General features: G+C 33.5%; 1 protein-coding gene across 1 annotated transcript; it reads left to right on the forward strand.

Moving 5' to 3' along the window:
- The first annotated feature begins 3437 nt into the window (after window positions 1-3437).
- Window positions 3438-19153, forward strand: SULT1E1 (sulfotransferase family 1E, estrogen-preferring, member 1). The gene is made up of 8 exons (XM_004681239.2): window positions 3438-3516; window positions 6068-6227; window positions 7929-8051; window positions 8793-8890; window positions 13223-13349; window positions 14969-15063; window positions 16342-16522; window positions 18465-19153. The coding sequence occupies exons 2-8, from the start codon at window positions 6080-6082 to the stop codon at window positions 18575-18577; spliced, it is 885 nt and encodes a 294-aa protein (XP_004681296.1). The 5' UTR covers window positions 3438-3516; window positions 6068-6079; the 3' UTR covers window positions 18578-19153.
- Window positions 19154-19772: the final 619 nt, after the last annotated feature.

Here is a 19772-nt window from a genome sequence, read left to right on the forward strand (position 1 = left end):
TTATTTATTCATACAGAACTGGGTACAGGGCAGAGGTGCAGGGTGGTGAAAGGATTCACCAGAGACAGAGTGGGGAGCAGAACAGGCAGATCAACTAAGCACACTGCTGAGGGGAGCAGCAGGTGGGTCAGGAGAGGTCTGCAGTGCCATGTGGGTCACCTCTGGGGCCGGCGGGGATGGAACTCTTGCGAAGTGGCTTTAGTTTCTTAGTTCTGTGCTTTAACCTGCTTCGCCACCAGGGAGGGCTTACATTACCTTTTTTTAAAAAAATTATCTTTCCCCCCCTTCTATGAGGAGTTTCCCAGGTGACTAGAACAATCGTCCCAACCTACAGATTTGTTTTGGAACTTTCATTGTGCAGCTTATGAGCACAATGTGTCATTGGCATGCGGGATGATCAGATCCATGTGTGCTCTTCCTGAAATGGTGTTTGCAAGCTCTTTTTTGATATAGGAATTCAGTGTAAGACTGCTATATGTTACACATGAATATCCTGATACCTCTTCTAGATCTCCAGTCATCTGAAGACACTTCAGGGATGGGAAGGAGGGTGAGTTTTATCTTTTGGGTCTGTGAACCCTTATAACCTGGCATGTTAACAGAGGTTGTTTTGTCCACCAAAGGAGTTTAACTCCTTAAATATATATGCTAAGTCAAAGAAGACCGTTTCAAAGGCTAGTGCTAAAAAAGGATGGTGGCTTTGCCTGAAATAATCTTTCATTTACTTTGTTGCTAACCAGTCCCATTCTCTTTCTGATACAAATATTTCTATTTTGCATAATTCCTCATAGTACACTTCTATTAGTTAATCAGTATGCTGCCTGATTCATAAATGGTTTAGTAAAGTCAATAAGATCTTTAAATTTACTTGGTTGAAAATTGTTTTTAATACTAATACTGTTTGACTCCAGCTATATAATATTCTAGGAAAGGGAAATTATAGTCAGTAAAATGATTAGTGGTTGTCAAAGGAATTTGGAGGTTAGGGGTTAGGATGAATACATTGCACACAAGAGTTTGGGGGGGAGTGGGGTGAAACGGAGATATATGACCATAATGGTGGATGCATAACAGTTATTTATTACCATCCATAGAATTATGCAATCAAAAAATGAACTTTTATGTAAAAAATTAACTTTATTTATTAATAATTTATCAACATTGGTTTTTTACTTACACACACACACACACACACACATATATTTGACCTCTCTGTGTTATCTTTCAATATTTTTGTAAAACCAAAACATTTCTAGAAAATGTGGTCACACTGATCCTTATTTTTTCACTATTAGTATTCAAATCTTGTTCAGTTATAAAACACTGTAGGATCTTCTTTTGATTGTCAAATAAAGTAAGCTTAACTCAAGAGTTCAAACATTTAACTTCTGTACTCATTGCTAATAGAGAAGAAACATGGTTAAGGTGACTTTTTTTTTTTTAATCTACTTTAATCAGCAAATGAGTCTTTAACATTTAGAAGATTTTGTAAGGCTAACTATGTTTTGGACTTTGTTGACTTTCAACATGAAATGATTTAGAAGCATTTGTGTCATGGCTGCAAGCAATTGTTTACAAGTGAACGTAGGAGAGATGATAGGAAGGCTACCTTCTGCTCATTTCCTGACTTTTCAGATGAAAGAATATTTTTGACAAACAGTAAAGAAAAAAGTCTCACAGGTTCATTCTTCTTTAAAAATTAATAAAAATATTTAGTGAAGCAAAGCAACAGGCTTAAAAATATAGTCCACAGTACATTTTGCATAATGATGAAATGTTTTAAATCACTATGCTATTTAGCTATTAGTGAAATAGCTAAAAGATAAAACAGTCCACTACATAAAAAAAAATAATATAAAGTATAATTTTGAAGTCAAGTCATGGTGACTCTTGCTCTACCTCAATTTTCTTTTCTTTTTTTAAAGATTTATTTCCTTATGCATGCAGAACTGAGGTACAGGCCAGAGGAGCAGGAGCAGTGGGAAGATTCACTAGAGACAGAGTGGGGAGATCAAGGATGTACATTGTTGAGGGGAGCAGTGGGCGCATCAGGAGAGGTCTGCTGAGCCATGTGGCTCAGCTCCCTGATTTGGGGCTGGGGGTTGAACTCACTGAAGTGAGTGCAGCTACCTTTGCAGTGCTGTGCTTTAAACTGTTGTGCCACCAGGGAGGGCCCTCTACCTTAGTTTTCTATCTTGAAAAGCCCCATTTCCTGGAAACCTTTTACTTTGACTAGGGCTGCATATTAATGACCTCTATAACTAGCAAGTATGGTAGTCTTAATTTCTTGTTTTTCTTGAAGACACTAGTTTCTTTTCATTCAGTAAATGTGTATTTAATGCCTAGTCTACACAGGGGAGAAAGCTGGACTAGTAAATTTTAATTATAGCATGTGGTATTTAATGCTAAATAGGAGAAAGTACAGGATTTGAAGGTCACTCTAGGGATATTCAGTCTTGCAATAGATAAGGGAAGACTTTCAGTGTAGTTGTAAACTAATGAACTGACTAGGAATGTTAACTAATAAAACATTCAAATAACTGAGTTAGAGAAGGGATGGGGAGGAAAGATTTCCTGTAAGGGAGAATTTCCTAGACAGATAAGGTGCAGAAACATGAAAAGATATAAGGTGGAGGTCTCATCTTTCTACCAAATCCGGAAAGGTTCTTTTTGTTTTTCACTTAATTTATCTAAATTTCAGTATTAGTGTTTAACTTTATCAAGAAACAGCTCACAGTGCCATTAAACGAGTGAATAGCACCAGAGAGAAGTGACGGTTCTAAACAATAAAGGTGAGTATGTTTACATTCTTTCCATAGCTGTCATCTATTTTTGATTTCTAGGACTAATAAAGTTAAAGGCAAAGATTTGAAATGGAATGTTTTTCAAATGATTTGTTAAAACACAAGGAAATACTACAAAGCCTTCTTTGACAGGACACAGTAAACTAACAGAGGTCTCTTGACTCAAGATTTCCTCCTCTGGCTTCCTTCATACTACTTGTCATTTTCTCCTCTCCTCTTATTCCTTCAGCAAGTTTATTCTTTTGAAGCTCAACTTCATCCATTTTATTATTCATTAGTCAGTGAGTAAGGGACTCCACCTTTCCAAGCTCTCTTGTATTATACTCCAAATACTGCTCTTCATCTTCCTTTTCACTTCCTCTGCACCCCTTCCCACAATTGCTTACTGCTAGAAAATATAGAAATTTGATTATGAGCCAAAATTGAAAACTAACACCGCGGGCTTTCTAGATCTCTGTATGAATGATTGTGTAGCTAAATGCTTCCACAGGTATGTGTCTATCTCTGTATTACTTTATTGCATCATGGTTTTTCAGAAAGCCAAGCCCCACAGATTAGTCTCCTCCTCCTGATCTGGCCTTCAGAATAAAAGCTCACCAGAAACATTACAAAAGCAGACGTGGTTCTCATATTTTTGCAGGTTAAAACCTGGGTGAAGATTTGAAGAAAACTACTACATCACCCAATTTCTTTCACAGGATCAACTACACAGGTTGTATTTTTACTGTTATTACTGATCATTAATATTTAAATTTTAGCTATAGGAAATAATGCAAATTGCATAACACAAAACTGTTGCAAAAGGAAATACAGGGAGGATATAGTCTTTACCATACTTTATTAACTTAGTGGAAAGCATTTAGAGTTTTAAAATCATATGTCAACATATCTTGCATTTATATAGTGTTGTGTTTTTGTTTAAAGAGTTTTAACAAAAACTACAGTGTCATAATCACCCTATAAATCCTACAGGGATTTGCAGAAATAGCTAGAGTGGAAAATGACTTCTAATCTGGTGTTTACTGCTGTGAAATAGGTCAGAAGTCAGTTGTTATCAGGGGTCTTGCAAATATTCCTACTATAAGTGAGAGACTTCAGATAACTACAACAGAAATCTTAGTATTTTGTGTATCACTGACAAGTAAATTAGCAGAATAGTAAATATTTAGACTAGGGCTCCTTAGTAGAAACAAGGACCCCAGAGAGATTTGATGTAGCAATTGAATTTACTGAATATGTTTGAGTACCTACCATGATACAGTGTTGAGATCTGGAGTAGAATGTTATACAAAAGCTGGATATTCCTTGCTTGGGTCACTTTATCCAAATTCAGGCATGTCTGAAATGGTAAGGACTAAGTAAACACCATTCATCCATATTCATCATCCTAACATTTAACACTGTTACTGGGAATGAGATAGTATTCCCACAGCATTGCTAGATGGAAGGCAAATTTGGGGTATAGGAGAAAGGGACATAGAAAGGGAAAAAGAAAAAGAAATAGAGGGAGGAAAGGTGACACAAAAGAAGAAAAAATGGTCTGAATGAAATTCAACAGATGAATCACAGTTTTAACTATTTATTTTGGTGTTTCTGGATAGCAATGACCTAGCACTGTTATAAAGAAACTAACAGTTTCTAACTGAAATATGTCTTTATAAAAAAGAGTATAACTATAGGGTGATTCCTTGCATTATGAAATGAAATAACTTGCCAAGAAAAGTTGAAAAACCAAGAAACTTTATTATATGGTAACTAGTTTAATGCGCCAAAACTGATCATTGATGATGGAGGTACTTCCAGAAGCCTGCCAACTGTCTTATCATAAATCAGTTGCTTCCATACGACTGTCAGCAAGTTTTTGCAAGCTTGGCAGAACACCAAGAAAGTTGTTGAAAAGAATAAAGGAAATCAATAGACTGAGCAAGCAGTAACCTTCATGCCAGTCTTCTGGTGAGAGATCTATTTTCTCAGAGTAAGAAGAAAGTTTTAGGGACAAACTGACTTCTTATTAAACTTCATAATTTGGGTGAGATTGTATCTAACATACCTGACAGGGAAATTTTGAAAGATTTGAGTTTGCCTTTAAGGACTAGGATTCTTTGCCCTTTAAAAACAACCATAACTAGTATTCTTGGTTCCTAAAGCCTTTCTCTGGTTAAAAATAAATAAATCTATTTGCGCTTCTGTTAGCATGCAATCTGGGACCAAAATGAAATGAATGTCATACTCATGGAAAAAAACACATAGTAGACATTTGCAGATTATTAACTATAAATTTGTCCTGATTATTATATATTTGTAACATACATTCTAGGGGATTTTTGATAGCAAATATTTCCCTGCTTTAATCCACGATAGTTCATACAATGTGTACTGTTCCTGTGATTTCAGAGGTCAGATTTCTCTACATTATCATATGGTGTTAGAATAATAGGAATATAAGTTCATATAAATCAAGCAAATATTTCCCTGCTTTAATCCACGATAGTTCATACAATGTGTACTGTTCCTGTGATTTCAGAGGTCAGATTTCTCTACATTATCATATGGTGTTAGAATAATAGGAATATAAGTTCATATAAATCAAGTACTTATAGTTGAATAGGCTCTTTAATACCCAGTAACTACTAATCAAATGAGTGAGGAAATTACAGGTAATATTAGCTATCACAGAAGAATCTTGTATCCTTAAGAACCTGTGGCTTAGGTTTATCTATTCCAATGCCATCAATTTCATCTTTTAAACCTACTCACCAAGCCTTTAAATGCATTAAATGAAATATACTTAGGAACTAAGTAGATCTGGCAATAAGTATCAAAATTATCACTGATCTTTATAATTCCTTAATGTTTGTACTAAATAAAATGGTTTTGGCCAAAATAATGTATTTCTAAGCTTCCTGTTTTTTAACATGCCTGGTAAATTTTGACACATAAACTGTGTGATTTTCCTTCATCATGGAACTTAATATATATAAATATGGTAATGTAAGTGTTTCACACATTTTTACAGTTTTAAACATTTTACTTTGTAGTTATTTATACTCTTATTCTTTTATATGTTAGATTGATCTCCTTAATAGGGTTAGAAACTCTCAATGCACCACGATTTGCTACATCTTTCATATGACTACTTTATCTGCATAACAGCTGATCCACACCAGACACCAAAGAGAGCTCAAGATACAGAGCTGTCACTAATGTTTAAACATTTTAACGTACATGCAAAATGGAAAATATATGTTTTTTTTTTTTTGCAGTGTACCACTCTAATGGATTCTTCCAAGTCTGACTATTATGAAAACTTTGGCAGAATACAGGGAATTCTAATGTACAAGGATTTTCTCAAATACTGGTCTGATGTGGAGACATTCCAAGCAAGGCCTGATGACATTGTCATTGCCACATATCCCAAATCTGGTAAGTCTCCTTGTTAACTCAGAGTTGCTTTTCACCTACAAATGACAAACTCATCTTCAAGGTAAATATTAAATAGTTCACTTATTCTATACTCATTATCCATATTAAATAATGACTGATGTAGTAGTTTTGATTAAGACAAAGAAAAATAGAGTATTATAACTCTCTTCTGAGAATGTCATAAGTTCCAGTAATTTAAACAGTGCATTAACACTGTGGATACATTTTTTAAAATATGTAGCATAGATTGGTGAATTTTGTAATACAAATAAATTTAAAATGAATAACTGCATTAATATTACATCATTATTGTCTTTATTGTCTAAGTATAAGCAATTTTGACAGATTTAAAAGTGTCTTTTTTAGCCAGATCCTCTATTTAAATCACTAAATTCTAATTTTTTTTTTTAAAAAGATTTATTTATACAGAACGGGGTATAGGCCAGAGATGCGGAGGGTGAGAGGATTCACTAGAGACATAGTGGGAAGCAGAACAGGCAGATCGATGAAGTACACTCACTGCTGAGGGGAGCAGCAGGCGGGCCAGGAGAGGTCTGCCACGCCATGTGGATCTCCTAAGGGGCAGGCAGGGATCGAACTCATGCGGAAGTGGCCTTGAGCTTCTTAGTGCAGTGCTTCAAACTGCTGCACCACCAGGGAGGGCCCTAAATCACTAAATTCTAATTTTAAAGCAATCTCATTCCCTGAGATGATCTCAACTTATTAATCATAGTTACAGATGATCTCAACTTATTAATTAATAGGTATTTAACAATCAGAAAGGTCTAATCCAGACTTGTCTATCTGGTAATTCCATTTAGCATTTAAATATCTAAAATACTTAAAATACTTCAATATTCCATTTAGCATTTAAATATCTTAAATATTTAAAATACTCAAAGATCTAAAATATTTAAATACACAAACTAACATTGTTCTTCACCTCTCTTCCCTGTCTGGATGAACATTAGGTTAACTAATGTTAAATGTTTCCCTTTTGCAGTTCTTTAAAATTGTATGTCTACTTATAACCTTAAGAAAAAAGAAGTGTTATAATTATTTAAAATTGCTTTTTACTTTTTAAGGGTCTTTGCCCCCTGTCGGAAGAGGTCCAGATGTATTATTTTCTATGTCTTCTGAACTAGTACATAACTTGAAGCATAAGAAAGATTTTAGTAAAGCATGCAGTTGAAAGCATACTTGAATGCATTAGCTGGTATTTAAGACTCCTTATTTTTTAGGTGCAATGTCAAAGTTTATATTTATGTTCAGTTTAAATTCAATTTAGATCCAAATTGTGAACTTGTAAGATATCACAATTTTTAAAAATGTATCAATATTTTAAATTAATTAATTGCACTGAGATAACATTGGCCAACAATATTGTATATGATTTAGGGGAATAAGCTCAGACCTATTCAGAGCTATGTAACTATGCCACACCTACCGCCAAAATATCCAGAGTCCTCCATTGGGCCCCATAATCATGGATAAATTTGGACTCTAACCATTGTCATGTCATACTACAATTATTATCTTTATTTACTTAGTATATTTTTTGGGTACTATGAGATTAAAAATCAGAAGACATATTTCTGAGTTCAGTGGCTATTCTGATCCTTTCAAATGATATTACACCCACACTCCTGTGATCAGCCATGCATGGTCATCGGGAGACTCCACTTTGCTTAATTTTTACAGGTACAACTTGGATTAGTGAAATAGTAGACATGATCTATAAAGAAGGTGATGTGGAAAAGTGCAAAGATGCTATTTTTAATCGAATACCTTTCCTGGAATGCAGAAAAGAAGATATGCTAAATGGTAATGTTAAAGTTGATTTTTTAAAACTATATATATATATATTTTAAGTTGTAGTGATAGATGGTGCAGAGAAAAAAATTATAAGCAAGAATGGTATTGAGATTATGTCTTCTATGTAGAAAGCATGTAAAATGAAACTTAAATTGATGGTATTACATGGTATTCATCGGGAATAAGATGATTAAGGATAACTGATATGTCTACAGTATAGTTAGTAATATGTGAGCATTTATCTTTCTATTGGCGGTATGTGATAATATTGTAGTCACTAGGAAAAAAGTCATAAGTTTTTCAAAGATATGTGCAAAAATATTCATGATAAATGTCTAGTATTGTGAAAAATTAGAAGCAAAATAAATGTTAATCAACAAAATAAGTTAAGCTATATTAACAATGAAATCAACAAAAATTTTAGAAAACATTTTTATATCGCAGTTTCAGTATACTATATTGAGGAAAAGAGATAATTATAAGGTAATAAAAATCACATCTGTGTATGGGTACTATGAGTTTAAACATACAGCTATATTTAAATGAAAAGCTACTTAACAAAATGTTAGTAATGATGTTTCTGAAGTAGTGACATTTATTTTGGTATCATTTTGTTCTATAATTTCATCTATATAGACTTCTTTTGCATATTTATTATTATAGTACAATAAATTTTAAAATATCTATAAAAATACAAATAAATATTTTTTGTTTATAAAGTTGTCTAACCTTTAATTTTTAAAATATCAGGAGTAAAACAATTAAAACAAATGGAATCTCCTAGGATTGTGAAGACTCATTTGTCACCTGAACTTCTTCCAGTATCATTTTGGGAAAAGAAATGCAAGGTAATAATAATTAGCTATTCTTAACGCTTCATCTTACTCAAAGATTTTAGAATAATCAAGTCCAGGAATACCCTTACTCTGTTTTTATTGAATTTATAAACATTTAGTAAATGCAGTTTATATAGTCAACATAGAGTCTAGAATTAAATTCCAATTGTAGAGTTGATTTTGAAAAAACAGGTAAACTCTGCTAAATCACAGTTTCTTCATATGTAAAAGAAGGATAAAAATAACAATTTCTTTATGGAGCTATATAAGGATTACATGAAGTAGTGCTTGTAACATGCTTGCCATCGTGTCTAGCCCATTGTAAACACTAATAAGATAGTAGCTGTTTTTGTATTCCTTATAATTGATTATTTTGAATTTATTTTTTGCAAACTATTGTTCTTGGAATCATGAAACACACAAATGAACTAAACAAGGATACAAGTGGTATGCAATAAAGTAACAAATATGTCATATAATAAATAATTAAATGTGAATCATATGCCAGGGGTATAACAATTATCAAGAAAATGTAATCCTTGCCTTCATGGAAATTTAGCCTATTAAGGAAAATAACAAAATAAATAAGGAAGGAGATGTCATAAGTTAAGTAAGAGAATTTTAGCCAAGACCAGGAAATGCATCCATGACATATCATATCCCAGTACTTAGAAGATGTAAAGGAATTAATCTACATAATCATAGAGGCAATCCCAGCGCTCTGAAAACAGTTCAATTTAACTGAACATTTCAATTTAACCGAATGTTCAAATGCACATATTGACTTGGATAAGTGAAGGGGGGGATGAGACAGGGATTAATTACAGCAGACACTGAAGTCAAATTACATTTTGACTCTACTCAGTGATAATGAAGAGTTACAGACATAACTTTGACTGTTATGATCAATTGTTTCTTCTTTATGAATGATACATTTAATCCAAACTGCAGGCAAATTATCAAGTCTAACACCACTGACATGGTTGCTTAAGATCTTTAACACACTATGACCCATACTATAGATATGTTAATTAAAGTACTGCTTACAATCTTTACTAACAATAAACGGGGAGTTAAAACAGCCATAAACATTTCCATTTTGTACACTGATGTCTGATATATTCTGGAGATCCATAATGTAAAATTCTGAAGATTCCAATGTTTTTGTTTTTTGTTCTTTTATCACAAACAATATTAAATAGACCACATCCATCCTGCTAAAAATCATACACAAAGAATTTCTCATTAACAATACCACACATATATTTTCCAAGAGATATGCCATTGCCAAATTTTAAAGTGATCTGAACAAGTCATTTTTTTTTTTGAGAATGGACTATAGTCTTGTTCTTACCCTTTACTTCTCAAATGAAAATAGACACTATACATTTGCAAAAGTCTAGTCTCCTAAAAACTATCTCAAAACTCAATAGAGTAGTAGATAGTTGGATGAATTCATGCCCTGACTATCTTCATGGTGATCAATTTTATGACAAGAAGATGAATGGATTGAGATGATTAGTGTGTTTGAAGCAGTCGACCAAAACTTTAAGTGTTAAAAAAGAAGAAACTGAAAAAAATATGTTTATCAGAGGAGAAAAATCATTGCATACAATAGAACTGATGTCCTGGAGTGTTTGTAGGAGGGCATATATTAGAAATAACTGATAAGGAAAAAGGCAAGAGCAGAATTTAGAAGAAAACATAATGTTCCAGGATAAGACTTCAGATGTGAAAACTTTGTGGTACTGACAAGTTTCATAGTTTGATTTTTAAAAGGCTTGGCTGTGGTAAAATAGAGGTAATGATTGATGAGTCCAAAAATCTAGATAATCAGATGAGTCATGCACAGAGATATTAAAATTATACAAGATAAAGACAGGATTTGGAATAGAAAGTAATGCTGAGAGGTAGGTGTTCAAATCTTCAATTAAAACAACGGAATGACCTCAAGCCTGGAAATGGCATCAATTTGGAGAGTTATAGTGTACCACAGGAACAGGGTCCTTTCATATGTAGCATTTTTTTTAAAAAAAGATTTATTTATTTATGCATACAGAACTGGAGTACAGGCCAGAGGTGCAGAGGTGGTGAGAGGATTCACCAGAGACAGAGTGGGGAGCAGAACAGGCTGACTGATGAAGTACACTGCTGAGGGGAGCAGCAGGCAAGTCAGGAGAAGTCTGCTGTGCCATGTGGACCACCTCCCTGGCAAGGATCAAACTCATGTTGACGTGGCTTTTCAGCTTCTTAGTGCTGTGCTTTAACGAGCTGCATCACCAGGGAGGGCCCCGCGTGCAGCAATTTTAAGATGGATTATGATCCCAAGTAAATTATTGTTAAACTAGTAACTCTGACTTGGTAGAAATTGAGGGAAGCCATGTCTTCAGGAAAGACTTAGAGGTTCTTGTAAGACAAAAAAACATGAATTTTGAAGCATAGAATTAAGAATATGCCAAAGAGAGAAAAGATAAATGAATGGAGGTTTAAGAAAAGAGGGACTGAATTTTGCTTCCCTTTCTCCCTTGTCATTATGGGAAAATAAAAAGCTTCATTGGGGTCCTTGTATTATGGATTTTTAGGCAGAGAGACTAGTCAAGACAGTGTGAACAACATGAATAATAAAGGAAAGAGCTGCAAATTCTGAATTCGTGGATTTAGTTGCAAAGAATTTCTCAGCTAATAAGCAAAAAGATCTATGGTGATTAGTAAATAAGATTGTGTCTAAAGATAGCTTCAACAAAAAAGAAACTTCACTTTTAGTCTGTAGTAGTTGGACAGTTAATTTATGGGCCTCCCTGGTGGCTCAACAGGTTAAAGCTTCAGCACTCTAAAGCTATCTGGCAGCCAATGCGGTTTGAGTTCGACTCCCACCCCCACCATGGTGGGGGGGGAGCAGACCTCTCCTGTCTCACCCACTCTAACCCTCAGGAGTGGGTCAGTCAGTCTGCCTGTTCTTCTCCCTCTGGTGAATCCTCTCACCCTCTCACACCTATGGCTTGTACCGCAGTTCTTGTATCCATAAACAACTAAATCTTAAAAAAAATAATGTTGAACTTGGATGGAGCTGGAAGAGATCATGCTTAGTGAGATAAGCCAGAAAGAGAAAGAAAAATACTGGATGGTTTCACTCATAGCAGGAGTATAATGGACCAGGCAAGAAAATAATAAGAATAATGAACAGCCATATACCAGAGACATTTTGTGGGGGTGGAGTGGGGAATGGGATCAAAAATGGGGGGGGAAGGGAAGTGCACCGGACTATGGTGATGGCACACGGGTGACTTGGTGATGGGAAACCCGCGGGGATTACAATTGAGATGAAAAAAAAAATGTACAAAATGATGTAAAAATAAACTTATAAAAAATAATATTGAAGTTGCAAAAATTAAATGTATTGAAATCCTAAAAGTTCAAAATGTTTTGAAATTGTAGAGCTTAGAATAAGACAAAATAGTGAGTCTAATGACACTGGTAAATGGGAAAATCTAGAGCAGTCTTCCCTGGTAGCATTTGTTCAGGTACCAGAGGAAGAAGGGAAAGATAAAGTGTTTACTTTGCAGATCTTTTCCTGTGATATTAAGACTCAGAACTAGAAAAAAAAAAAAAAAACATAGTGATCTGATCCAACTCAATCATTTATTTAGTGGATGGAAAATTGAGGTGCAAAATGATCAATTCTTTATACTAGGTAATAGAACTTCTTGTCTACCTCAGCAACCAAAATCAGTGCTTTCAGTTTGCTAGCTTATTGATATTATAACATGGAAAGTGGAAATTTAATAAGGGTTGAAGATTATATTTTCAATTGAGACCAATGTGCATTTCAATAGACTATATAAACAGGAAGTTTTCTTCCAGAATGTGAGGAAAACAGTAAAACTTTTTTTTCCCTCTAGCATGCACTTCTTTAATAGTAGTGTTGTCAGTAAGAACCAGAGTTCTTTTTTTTACATTGATTGATTTAACATTAAACTATCCTCAGTGATATATTCTGAAGCATCTTAGTTCCTTCTGATTCTGTTTAGTTTCTTCAGTTATAAATTGGGGATAATGATCTATTGGTCAGTTTATATCAGTGGAACTTGTGATACTGAAACAAGTTATTTCACATTAAAATGACAAAATGGAAAGTGAGAAATAGCATTACAATGAACAACAATAAAAAAAGATGCTGCTACTTCAGATTATTAAAGGAGTTTTCTAATTTTATATATTTTACCCATTTTTGCAATGATTATGCATTATGGTTATATTTGAAAAGCATATAGGCTTTAGTTTTAAATCTTGATGAGAGTGTTTGAAAAATTGTTTTCATTTAATATATGATTTTTGTCCTGTTAGATGATCTATCTATGCCGGAACGCCAAGGATGTGGCTGTCTCCTATTATTACTTCTTTCTAATGGTGCCTGTTCATCCAAATCCTGGAACATTTTCAGAGTTTGTGGAGAAATTTATGGATGGCCAAGGTAAGAATAGCTTTCTTTGAATTCTTAAGATAAAGAACACAAAACAAATGACATCTCTGAGAAAAGTTTCTTGTCTGTCCTGTTACTTTCCTTGAGCCTTAAGTATAGGAATTAAGTAAGTATAGGAATTAGAGAAACCTTTGAATTTTACAGCAAGCATATAGCAGGGTCCCACAGGTAGAAGGCAAATGGACAGAATCTGGACATTGCAGTTCAATGCCTCAAAACAAATAGAGTGTTTGAGGACTGAAGATCACATTTAATTTTCTCTCTTTCTCTAAGACTGAGACTCAGTGTCCATTTCTCTTTCTTGAATCTTTTTATTTGAAAGCTATTTCACAGAATGTTATTATAGCTCCTTGAATAAGGCTAAAATGAATAGAAGAGGAGAGAGACTTCCCACTTGTTTCCAAGGGAAATTTTGGATTATAATTCATTAAGACATTCAACTATCTACAAAGATTTTACTCATTCTGCATCCAACTACCTGGTTTGACTGTTTGAAATACATTTATCATGACCATACAAGATTGTAAGCTGAAATTTGGGGAACTTTGTCTTTTTATTTAACTCCAGACTAAAGCAACTTAGTAAGTAGAGTTGATGAAAAAAGTGTTTGGGAAAGAGACACCTGCCGCAAGTAAAGAAGGCCATTATGATCTTGTAGCAATAAGTGGAAAATAAATGATCGACTCAACAAAATTAAACCATATATCTGTTTTAGTCCATATTTTGAAAACAATTTTGCTAAAACACTGCCTGCAACATATGCCTCAAGTTGACCAAAACCCTCATTAGAAGGCAGTGAAAGATAATGTTGCCCCTCTACAAAAAGGATGACTAAGATCATTACAAATATCATGATATCACTTTCTCTGTAAAGGAAAATGCCAGATAAGTTGAATACAGAAAAATATATGTAGTGACTTAATACAAAGCATAATATTTTGACTCATCACTACTTTACTCTCTCAGCTTTTTATTGGTGACATCCTTGCATATGTATGAAGGAAGATAAAGAAAGAGAAAAGGAAAGACAGTATTTGTTTATATCACATCATTCCCCAAATCTCTAAGTGTTGTAAAATGAGAATAATGAAGAAGATTTCTAAGAAGTCACCACTTATCACCTAAACTACAATTAAAATTAGAAAAAATTACTTAATTAAAATTATCTATAGACATATATATATGTGTGAAATTATATAAATATGTAGTTACTAGCTTCAGTTGGCAAAGCTAGTATAAAAATAGTAAATTTGAGACCTGTATATATCCTTCTGATTATTAAAAATTTTCACTCGCACACAAGCACAAACCAGTTTTAAAAATTCTCTCTTAAGTTCTACATCTAATTTATGGGAGGAATACTTCAATTTTCTCTTTATCATAAACCCTGTTCTACCAAGAAAGTTTAGACTATGTCTGTATGTAGGTTATTTAACATAGTTTGCCTTTCTTGCTGCAAATAAATTTGCTTAGGAAGTGCAGTTAATTCTAATTTTTATTCCACAATCATTTGTTTGTATTTACACATTGCTACTATTGTCTGAACACTCATTTTCAAGTTGTATAAAGATGATACTATGTTCTTATGCTGTTTTTATCTCTAATTTTAGTTCCTTATGGCTCCTGGTATAAACATACACAGTCTTGGTGGGAAAAGAGAAATGATTCACAATTGCTTTTTCTTTTTTACGAAGATATGAAAGAGGTGAGAAACTGGAAACATGGGCAACTTACTACTTTATAAAATATTAGCATTTAACAGTACTTTAATACAAAAATTTGCCTTTAAGTAAATGATGCAGTCACCTTCAAAAGCTACAATAATCAGCACAGATTTCAATCTAAAAAATGAAAATCTTCTTTAACTCAATATAAGCCAAGTCTCAAATAATTGCTAAAGATAAAACTTAAAAGAATATGAGTTTATATCATAAAACAAAACACACACACACACACAGGCACAGCCACACATGTGCAAGAGGGCCAATTGTCCTCAAAATAGATAGCTGTTGAAATTATTGACAAGAACTAAAAGTTAACTGTACTTAATTTTTAAAGAAATAATGGGATAAATTAGATATTTTACAAAATAACACGAGGTTATTAAAATTAATGAGCCAGATAATGAAGAAACAACAAAGTGAATTTCTAAAAAATAAAAATTATAAAGTTAAGACATAGTTTAAGCTATGGATACAGCATGATTAGTGAAATAGTGAAGTAGAAGACAGAACAGATGGAATTGTATAGAATGGCCATACACTTCAAAAATACTCTATCCTTGTAAGATAAGGTGATAAGATACTACAATATCCAAGAACTCTTAGTTCTTGTCAAACTTCCAGAAAAACATCAGTAAAGAGAACTCTAGAACAGTAATATGCAAATGCATGGTGCCTTTGAAATAGCCTCAGAATTTAGTTTTCCTCTAAATTCCTTAGTAAACAGTGTAATTCAAAATAAAAATTGTTATGAAATGACATTTCACACCCACTTGCCTAACAATAATTTATTAAGTTTCACATTAACACCGTTATTGTAGTTTGTGGGTTAATGAGAAATCACACTCTGTTGATAGGAATGTAAACAGATACAAACACTATGGAAACAACTTGTTATCTAAGAAGAATAAACATGTACATAACTTAAGACCCAGGAAACCAAGTGGATATATACTCTTGAAAATTTCTGGCTTCTGTACATTAGGTGATATTTATCCAGCATAACTGTACATCAAAAGACTAAAATAAACATTTATAAACATCTAATTTAGTGTTCTAAAAATCTTTGAAATATATTTATTTATAACCTTTTTTTGATGAGGAAAATTATGTTTGGAGAAGTTAAGAACATACCTTTTTTCCTAGATAGAAATCTAATTCCAGTATCATTATGAAAAAAAATTTTCTTTCTCTTTTTTTGAATCCAAATAACAAGTTATTCTATTTTAGCAACTGAGACCTAAAATATTTTTTCTCATTAGGATATCAGAAAAGAGGTGATAAAATTGATACACTTTCTTGGAAGGAAGCCATCAGAGACACTGGTGGACAAGATTATACAACATACAACATTCCAGGAGATGAAGAAGAACCCATTTACTAATTACACAATACTGCCAGAAGAATTCATGAATCAAAAAGTGCATTCCTTCATGAGAAAGGGTGAGAAAATGACTAATCTCTGTCGTTACAGAAAGTCATCAGTTGAGGACCCTCTCTGGTGGCGCAACGGGTTTGACACAGCACTGCAAGCTGGCTGCAGCCACTTCATTGCTAGTTCCATCCCTGGCGCCGGAGGTGACCCACATGGCACCGCAGACCACTCCTGAACCGCCCTCTGCTCCCCTCAGCAGTGTACTTAGGCAATCTGCCTGTTCTCCTCCCCACCCTGTCTGTGGTGAAGCCTCTCATAGCCCCTGCGCCTCTGGCTTGTACCCTGGTTCTGTATGAATAAATAAATAAATCTTAAAAAAAAAAAAAAGTATTTGAACTCCAAAGGCATGTAAAATATGCAGAGTAGTGAAACATCTTGCCTTACAGGTAACGTAAAAATCTGTGGGGTTTTTTTTCAACAATGGAATAATGAAAATATTGCCCTTTGACCCAAATTGGCAGTGAGGAAATCAAGTAATTTTTTTAAATAATAGGAATAGCTATCTTGCCAATTGGCAAAAAGAGGGATCCGATACAAAGAGGCTTAGCGCACAAATTAGATTATGTATTTTTTTAAAATTTGTTTACATATGCATACAAGAGCTGGGGTGCAAGCCAGAGGTGCAGGACAGTGAGAGGACTCACCAGAGAAAGTGGGGTGTAGAAGAGGCAGATCCCGCTGAGGGGAGCAGCGCGTCAGACAGGAGAGTCTGCTTCCTCATGTGGGGCAGCTGCCTGGCCAGGGGTCAAACTGGTGATTTAGTGGCTGTGGATTGCTTCACAGTGCTGAGATTTAACCTTTTGTGTCACCAGGAAGACCCCATTTTAATTATTTCTTCTTAAAATTTTTTAGCCTCCTTTTTCAAAATATATGTGTACATATTTTTAAAAAACAAAACACTGAGCTTATAATAATAACATGCTTATCAAAGGCTGCTTAGTATTACTCTCTTTTACTCTACTCAATTCTCAGTACAAACTTTCTCCATCTTCTACCTTTGGCATCTTTGGTCATTTCACTGGGAAAATTTAGCACTCTTTAATCTAAGAGGCAAATGAGTTATGAAGTAATTTAAAGCACACGGATGATATCCTTCTGTCAGTGAAAAGAAAAGAGAGGGCCTGCTAAGTTCTTATAATAACCCTGGTGGGAAACGCTGAGGTACTTTGCCAGCAGAGTTAACTGCGAGGTGATGAGTCAACAGCTATGCGAAAGCCTCATCCGAACTTCCTTTGACTGATGATGACAAATCTAAATGTTGTGTTTGAGTGACAGCTTCTGAGCTTATACCTTGGAAACAAAGCTTTGCTGTTAACCAGATTATGGAACAATAGGGTGAAAAAAGTGCAATGAACACTTTAAAATATGAAAAATGAAGCCATTTTACATAAAGTGAAAGAAAATCTGGAAGGAAATAGCTAATAATTATGATAAGCTTAGTGTTCTGTTTTGTTTTCTTAAAAAACATATGTGTATATTAGGTAGAAAATGAATTTATCTTTGAAATCAGTTGAACTTTGGGCACTTCTCTGGAATTCCGGTGGCAATGTCATGCCAACTTAGAACATGGAAAGATAAATCTTGACTTGAGTGTTATCAGCTTTAGAAGATATTTCATATCTTGAAAACAAGTAAAATGTGGATCTTATTTCAGGAACCACAACATTTGAGAGGAAATTGGAGAAAAATCAGGTTAAGCAGTTTAAGAGAGAAGAGTCACAGAGCAAAATCTCCTGTTTATTTAAAAACTTCTTTGCCAGTTCAAATTTAAGTATATGCTATGCATATGGTCCATATTTTACATGCATATCACATATGGTATATATATATATATTTATTCCTACAATTGAGAATTATACGAGTAAAACTTTATTAGGTGTTAATAAATGTGATGAGTATTAACTGTAATTTTGTTTTGAATATTTATTACTTTTCCTTTTTTTCTTACAGGGATTTCAGGAGATTGGAAGAATCACTTTACAGTAGCACTAAATGAGAAGTTTGATATGCACTATGAACAGCAAATGAAGGGGTCTACATTGAAATTAAGAACTGAGATCTAAGAATGTTCACTACATACATCTGAGATTAAAGCTTTCTTCAATCTTCACTTTCTTACTTAAAGATTTGTAGACAGAGCCAGGAGAATGCTCACACATATTCATATGGCATTGAGATCTATGTATCTTAAAAAAGCAAAATGAATTTTTCCCTATTATCATCTTTTTAAGTTTGCTTTTTTTCTTTGATATGTTTAAAAATATATATACAGAACTAATCGATGAGAATGATGTAGAAACCCACATGTAGTTCAAGTTGTTGGGGGTAATTAAAAATAACCAAATTCTTAAATTTTGGGATTGCTTTTTCAATAGTACATTCAGCTTATACACATATTTTATGCATATACATATATAAATAACAAATATATACATATGAACTTGAAAGTCTTGGAAAACTAAAAAGTACATCAATTTGGGGGCAGAATTGTGTCTGCTATTTTCTTCTTGACTTTCTTTCACTTTATGTAAAAATGACTTAATTTGTAACTTTCCTTAATTTAATGTAAATTTTGGCCATAACGGGAATGATTTCCAGATGTTTAGAAATAATCTTAATGATAACTAGAACTTGAATGATTTGAGGTAATTTGACATATATCTGATTTTACGTTCAATAAGGAATGTAATGAATAAAAACTTTATAAATTAAAACTACATTTAATTCATTTTCTATTGTTCTAATATTGGGTTACAACACTATACATGATTTACAACTGTGGTATCACACCCTTAGGTGTGCATTACCACACACACCCACCACCAAAGTCCTGATAATCCCCACCATAATGTATTGTGTCCTCCTCTGCACTTTGTCTCCCTCTCTTCCCCTCCTCATTTTGGAGAGAATGTGATATTTGTTATCAAAACAAAGAAGGTTTAAAAAAAAAAGTGGGCAGAACTTTTTTAATTTAAAATTGCTTTGGCTTACCTTTCCTACTGTATTTATTTTCTCTTGACTTTTCTCAATGTTATAGTGATCATAAGTCCATGCTTCCTTTTTCTAAATCAGGAGATACACAAAATCACAAAATATACTTTTAAAGGTTGTATTATTTTTTTCTGAGATAACATTGTTTTAAAAAATGTAATGATCTAAGTGTACAGGTTCATATTTTTTCAAATGTAAGTTAACATATCACACCCACCATCAAAGCACTCATTTTTTAAAGATTTAATTATTTATGCATACAAGAAC

Source organism: Condylura cristata, unplaced genomic scaffold (genome assembly GCF_000260355.1).
Source record: "Condylura cristata isolate star-nosed mole 26May11 unplaced genomic scaffold, ConCri1.0 scaffold00012, whole genome shotgun sequence".
Classification (NCBI taxonomy): Eukaryota; Metazoa; Chordata; class Mammalia; order Eulipotyphla; family Talpidae; genus Condylura; species Condylura cristata.

Excerpts from the sequence above, each read along its gene's own strand:
- SULT1E1 (XM_004681239.2), top strand. The coding sequence starts at position 6,080 with ATGGATTCTTCCAAGTCTGACTATTATGAAAACTTTGGCAGAATACAG. Across the intron at positions 6,228-7,928 it reads TGCCACATATCCCAAATCTG|GTACAACTTGGATTAGTGAA; the intron begins GTAAGTCTCCTT and ends TAATTTTTACAG. Across the intron at positions 15,064-16,341 it reads TTTACGAAGATATGAAAGAG|GATATCAGAAAAGAGGTGAT; the intron begins GTGAGAAACTGG and ends TTTTCTCATTAG.